The following is a 6,121-nucleotide window of genomic DNA, read 5'->3' as shown; positions in this document are numbered from 1 at the left end:
ACCATGATGCTGCCACCACCATGTTTGACAGTGGGGATGGTGTGTTCAGGGTGATGAGCTGTGTTGCTTTTACACCAAACATATCGTTTTGCATTGTGTCCAAACAGTTGGATTTTGGTTTCATGTGACCAGAGCACCTTCTTCCACATGTTTGGTGTCTCCCAGGTGACAAACTTTAAACAACACTTTTTATGGAGATCTTTGAGAAATGTCTTTCTTCTTGCCACTCTTCCATAAAGACCAGATTTGTGCAGTGTACGACTGATTGTTGTCCTAAGGACAGACTCTCCCACCTCAGCTGTAGATCTCTGCAGTTCATCCAGAGTGATCATGGGCCTCTTGGCTGCATCTCTGATCAGTCTTCTCCTTGTTCCAGATGAAAGTTTAGAGGGACGGCCAGGTCTTGGTAGATTTGCAGTGGTCTCATACTCCTTTCATTTCAGTATGATATGCACAGTGCTCCTTGTGATGTTTAAAGCTTGGGAAATCTTTTTGTATCCAAATCTGTCTTTAAACTTCTCCACAACAGTATCTCAGACCGACCTGCCTGATGTGTTCCTTGGTCTTCATGATGCTCTCTGTGCTTTGAACAGAACCCTGAGACGATCACAGAGCAGGTGCATTTATACAGAGACTTGATTACACACAGGTGGATTCTATTTATCATCATCAGTCATTTGGGACAACATTGGATCATTCATAGATCCTCACTGAACTTCTGGACTGAGTTTGCTGCTCTGAAAGTAAAGGAGCCCAATAATATTGCACGCCCCACTTTTAGTTTTTATTTGTTAAATTAAATTTCATTCCACTTCACGATTGTGTCCCACTTGTTGTTGATTCTTCACAAAAAAATTAAATTTTATATCTTTATGTTTGAAGCCTGAAATGTGGCAAAAGGTTGAAAAGTTCAAGGGGGCTGAATAATTTTGCAAGGCACTGTATACTACTACAAGTTGTAAAAATGATTATATTAGAGGAATAATAGTTTTAATAAAATGTGTTAATTTAAATGTACAGTATTTAATGATGATTCACAGATAAGTGAATATGTTACTCTTGTTAAAATGAAATATTAGTTATGTCATCAATAATGAATAATCAATAATTTATGCTGCTATTTTTATGTCAAAGTTAGAAACTTAAGTTGGTCACAAATATTGAGTTTCAGGGTCAGCAAGTATTTTTTAATGAATCCAGAGATGGGGGCTGTAAACAAAAACATCTACTAAATGTATTTATGGCTTTGAATTTAAAGGAGCGCTGCAGAATATGACTTCTGTTCTGGAGCAGCTAAATTTAGCTGATTAGCCTGCAGGTTCATTCCAGCATGCTGACACTTGAGGCTCGCTGCAAATTTTTTTACAGAGGGGGGGGGGGGGTGTCGCTCCTGTGGTAGACCGACCGCACAGTTTGAACTGATCTGCACACAGATGGTGGTAAATTTACAGCAGAGTTTAATGAGCAGACTCAAAGCAAACTTGACCCACCTGACAGCTGCAGAACCAGCCACCTGAAGCCCTGGATACTAGAGTATGCAAAACATGCAAAGTACCAGCAGAATAATCAACAGTGGAACTGTAGAACAGTACCAGTACCTTATCATTCATGGCCAGGATGATCATCAGTTTCCTGAAGATGGTGATGAAATCAAGGAACAAGTCCACACAGTGCCTTCAAAACAACAACGTCAGTGAGTACAGTTTGCACGTTTCAGGTGGACAGACCCAGCAGGACGTCAGAGAGAACAGTAGATGGAAGTTCTTACCACACGTAGTCCTTGTCTCCGTTCTCTGCTTTCTCTATGATGAGCTGCGTGTCAAAGAGCACAAAGCCGCACATAATGAGCAGCCCCAGGTACATGTGCGCCTGTCAGAAGAAGAAAGTCATTAAGCACAGCTCATGGACGAGACAAGAGACACTTCCACGGGACCGTCCCCATTTCTTTATTGGACAGCTGGTTTCATTGTGTAAGGACTAAGTATTAACAACAATCTTTGAAAGTGCTTGAAAACATCTGCTGCCCTCTTCTCTTCTCCCGCTCAAGAGCTTTTCTTCTTTACACATCAAGTCCACAAATAATTGTAGATAAATTAAAACGCTTCAATATAAACGAGACCTTCAGCTGATTGTTAAACAGTGTGATTTTGGAACATGCCGATGTTTAGTCATTGTGTGGAGCTGCGGACATAAATGAAGACTTGTGACTTGTCAGCAATCGGCTCGTTACATCGACTCAAAGAAAACTTAAATTAATATGAAATGAGTCCCAGAGAAGCAAAAGATCGGATTGTGTTGGGATGACTGACGGACGTCTGAGACCATCAGCTGCGTCTGCTCGTGTGACACGACGGGGCCCGTGGTTTCTGCAGCGTCAAAAACACCAACAGAATCATGGAAATGGACCTTCACGCTGAAATTTACCGTCACATGTCAAGGTCTGAGCTACAAGTTGCATAATCCAAGTGTTGTGCACATCTGACGTTGGAAAATGAATGAGAGGGTTTCGGGCGCTGCAGACGCATGTAGTCTCCGTCTGCAGCGCCCGAGATTTTACATACAAATGACATAGATAAATATAAAATATATAAATATACATGAGTTTTCCAAGTGTTGAACTGAATCTGTTGATTCAAGTTTCTTTCTTTGTCACCTCATGTGGTGGAACAAATGATGCACACAGGGTCCCAGTTACAGCCAACAATAAAATGTAAAAACCAGTAATAAGATCCGAGATATGAACAAAGATAAACAACTAAATATACACGAAGCTCCAACAGCATGAAAACACCACGTGGAACAGCAGCACGAACATGAGTCTGAGTGAGCAGATGAGCACGAACACAGCAACATGACAGATCAGCAGCGACATGACACAGATCAGCAGCGACATGACAGATCAGCAGCGACAGGACACCGATCAGCAGCAACAGGACACCGATCAGCAGCAACATGATATGGTTTTTCACAGTGATTATTCTAGTTAGAGATTCATGAGTCTAACAGCCTCAGGGTAGAAGCTGTTCCTCAGTCTAGTGGTTCGACACTTAATGCTCCTCAACCTCCTTCCTGAGGGAGTGGGTCAAAAGGTGTGTGTGCTGGGTGAGTGGGGTTGATGCTGAATGCTTTTAAAAGATGTTCATTTGAATAAAACTGTGGTTACTTTGTTGTTGTTTTTTAATCCGTTGTCATAAAAACACGTTTTACATGAAAAAATGTGATTTTATCATAAAACAAAACTCTGTAAAGAAAAAAACAGAATCTGAGGAAAAATAAATTTGGTGATGTATGTGGGATTGACTGAAAATAAAGTGCACGTTTCAGGACTGTTCTATGAGGAGTTGGTTTAAAAGTCTTACAATTGGTCCTCATTACCTTGAAGAGCATGAGGGATCCAAAAAATACGTTCATCAAGGACATGAGGAAGAGGATGGAAAGGCCCGACATCAGAGCACCTGACAGGAAAGCAAACTGTTACCACAGCTTTTCTACACGATGCAGGGAAATCTTTCATGCTGTAAAATGAGTTTCTCTTATGAAGAAACTGATCTGTTGCAGCAGGAGGGAGCTCCTCTACCTCCAAGGAACAGGTAGCTCCTGCGTTTTGCATAAACGGCGCTGAATGTGAAGCACGTGAAAATCACAGAGGTTCCCAAGAAGGCTGTGACGATGATGCTGAGGGGAAACAAACCGTGTTACAGCTGAACTGTTCTAGTGGTGAACGCACTTTTAGGATTTCACAGATGCAACTTTTACTGAGCAGCTGCTAGCAGACATTTGACACCAATTAATCCTTGACATACCTTGGATTGACAGCAATGACAAAGTCCAGTGTGGGGCCAAGGCCAACACCTGGAGAGGCAGAGCAAAGAGCAAACACGGCTTTGAACACTTACATAATTACAGAGTGACTGCTCATGGCTCTGAACATGGAACGTCACAAACAGCCTCATCAGCTTACCTGTGAGGAAGGCAAACGCTGCGAGGATAGTCAGCCTCTTCTTCTCCGTCTCAGGGTTGTGAGGCGTCATAGCGAGCCAGAACATCATTCCCAGTGACCCGAGAACCGACAGGATTCCCCCCTGTGAGGACGGGAAGAGGAAAACATACAAAAATCAGGTTTTGCTGATCAGTATTTTACCACTCAGCCTTACGAACAAAACTGATTTTTAGGATTATGTAATTTATTTATGTCATATCTAAAATGTGTGTTTTGCTTTAAGAACAGTCACAGCACATTTTCACAGTAGTTTGTTTAATATTACTGAAGGAAGAAGAACAGAAAAACTAAATGGGAGAACATCTGCACAGGAAAAAGTCCAGTATTAAACACTGTGGAGTTATTTTTGATCAGGACATGTCTTTTATCCCCCACATTAAAAACGTTACTAGAACCTCCTTCTTCCACCTGCGTAATATCACTAACATTAGAAACATCTGATCTAAACATGATGCAGAAAAACTGGTCCATGCATTTGTCACGTCTAGACTGGACTATTACACTGGTTTATTATCTGGGTGTTAAATACTTCTTTAAAACGTCTTCAGTTGATCCAAGAAGCTGCTGCCAGTCTTAACTGGAGTTACTGGGAGGCCTGTTGCGATAAACAATAAATCAATCGCATGATAAATGAAAATTAGAGCAGCATGGTGGTGCAACTGGTAGAGCTGCTGCATCTCAGTGAGCAGGTCCCTGGTTCAAATCCCGGTCCAGAGGCCTTTCTGGGTGGAGTTTGCATGTTCTCACCGTGCATGCGTGGGTTTTCTCCAGGTACTCCGGTTTCCTCCCACAGACCAAAAACATGCATGTTAGACTGATGGTAACTCTAAATTGTCCCTAGGTGAGAGAGAGAGTGAATGGTTGTCTCTATGTGTCCCTGTGATGGACTTGCAACCCGTCCAGGATGTCTTCCGCCCCTCGCACAGTGATTGCTGGACATGGACACCAGCGACCCAAAATGGAAGAAGCGGGTAAAAGATGATGGATGGATAAGTGAAAATTATCAGTTTTATCGTTTCTTCGTGTCTCTCTTTCTACTGAAGACACTGGATGACAAAAAACTAAACTCCGGTGCTCTTCACTGACCCCTCCCTTTGTCTTTTCTCTTTAAAATCCATTTTAATTGTCCAACATCGTGTTTTTGGATCGTTAAAAGCAGCTAAGCTGAGGACAAATTGACCACATTTCCTCACTCTGCTTATGTCTTTACTTGCTCTACTCTACCCGTTTGTATTTGTAATTATTTGTAATTATTTCTATCCTTAACAAGTGCTTTTAGTCTAAGTGATGAGAGACTGTGACAAAGTGAAGATTCAACATGTCTGCTGGCTTAATGTTTCTGTAAAGTGGCCCGACACACTTTGTGTATTTAAATAAGCTGAATTTGTTCTCATCACCTGAAAGAGGCGTGTGGCGACATGAACGTAGGAGCCGGCTGCAGCCACAAACATGCAGAGAGCCAAGCTGGAGTACACATTCTTCAAATGCACCTGGGTGGAATGAGATCTGAAGAGAAGATTATAGAACGTGAGAGATTAACATGTGACTCATAGCACAACAAAGTTAAACAATAATCTAAATGCTTACATACATTTGGGAGAACCTAAAGAGAGCATCGATGTTGATGTTGCGGTCAAACATGTTCATGATGAAATCAGGAAGTAGGACGTGAAGAACTTGAGGTCAGTCTCAGTCTGCTTGGAACAGAAAAAAATAATCACATTACTGCTCAGTTTAACGATTAGGGTGAAGACTAGTGTACGGTCATCTCTCTGTGACGTATGGATTAAACTGTGAAAACAAATCGATCTGCGAAGAACAGTGCTCAGCTCACCAGCTTCCAGGTAGGGTTTGAACTTTAATAAACTTTACTTTCAATAAATGTGAACAAACAAAACTTTTTGAAATACCCTGCTCCATCAGCCCACCCATCTTCACGCCTTATTCCTAATAAACCAATATTGATTCTAAATTACATTTTGATTGCGTGTACATTAGAAATGTCCATAAATACATCCTGATGCATGCTCAATAATCCAGGTAGAAAAATCTAAAAAAAAAGTTAAATCTGGTCCTCTGGACATTTAAAAAAACAAAAAACAAAAAAAAAAACAAAGCAAA

General features: G+C 41.4%; 1 protein-coding gene across 1 annotated transcript in view; it reads right to left on the bottom strand.

The window, feature by feature from the left end:
* tegt (testis enhanced gene transcript (BAX inhibitor 1)) overlaps window positions 1-6,121 on the bottom strand; it is a 9,251-nt gene that overhangs the window by 1,742 nt on the left and 1,388 nt on the right. The window contains exons 2-9 of the mRNA XM_037683866.1: window positions 5,592-5,694; window positions 5,398-5,506; window positions 3,962-4,082; window positions 3,804-3,852; window positions 3,578-3,675; window positions 3,376-3,455; window positions 1,769-1,869; window positions 1,599-1,674 (exon numbers count right to left, since the gene is read on the bottom strand). Of these exons, the coding sequence (XP_037539794.1) occupies window positions 1,599-1,674; window positions 1,769-1,869; window positions 3,376-3,455; window positions 3,578-3,675; window positions 3,804-3,852; window positions 3,962-4,082; window positions 5,398-5,506; window positions 5,592-5,647 (690 nt within the window). The 5' untranslated portion in view covers window positions 5,648-5,694. The remainder of the gene's footprint in view (window positions 1-1,598; window positions 1,675-1,768; window positions 1,870-3,375; window positions 3,456-3,577; window positions 3,676-3,803; window positions 3,853-3,961; window positions 4,083-5,397; window positions 5,507-5,591; window positions 5,695-6,121) is intronic.

The sequence above is a fragment of the Nematolebias whitei genome, chromosome 11 (assembly GCF_014905685.2).
Source record: "Nematolebias whitei isolate Nwh7 chromosome 11, NemWhi1, whole genome shotgun sequence".
Classification (NCBI taxonomy): domain Eukaryota; kingdom Metazoa; phylum Chordata; class Actinopteri; order Cyprinodontiformes; family Rivulidae; genus Nematolebias; species Nematolebias whitei.
Note: the sequence above shows the minus strand (reverse complement) of the source record. Positions and strands in the feature narration are given on the sequence as shown.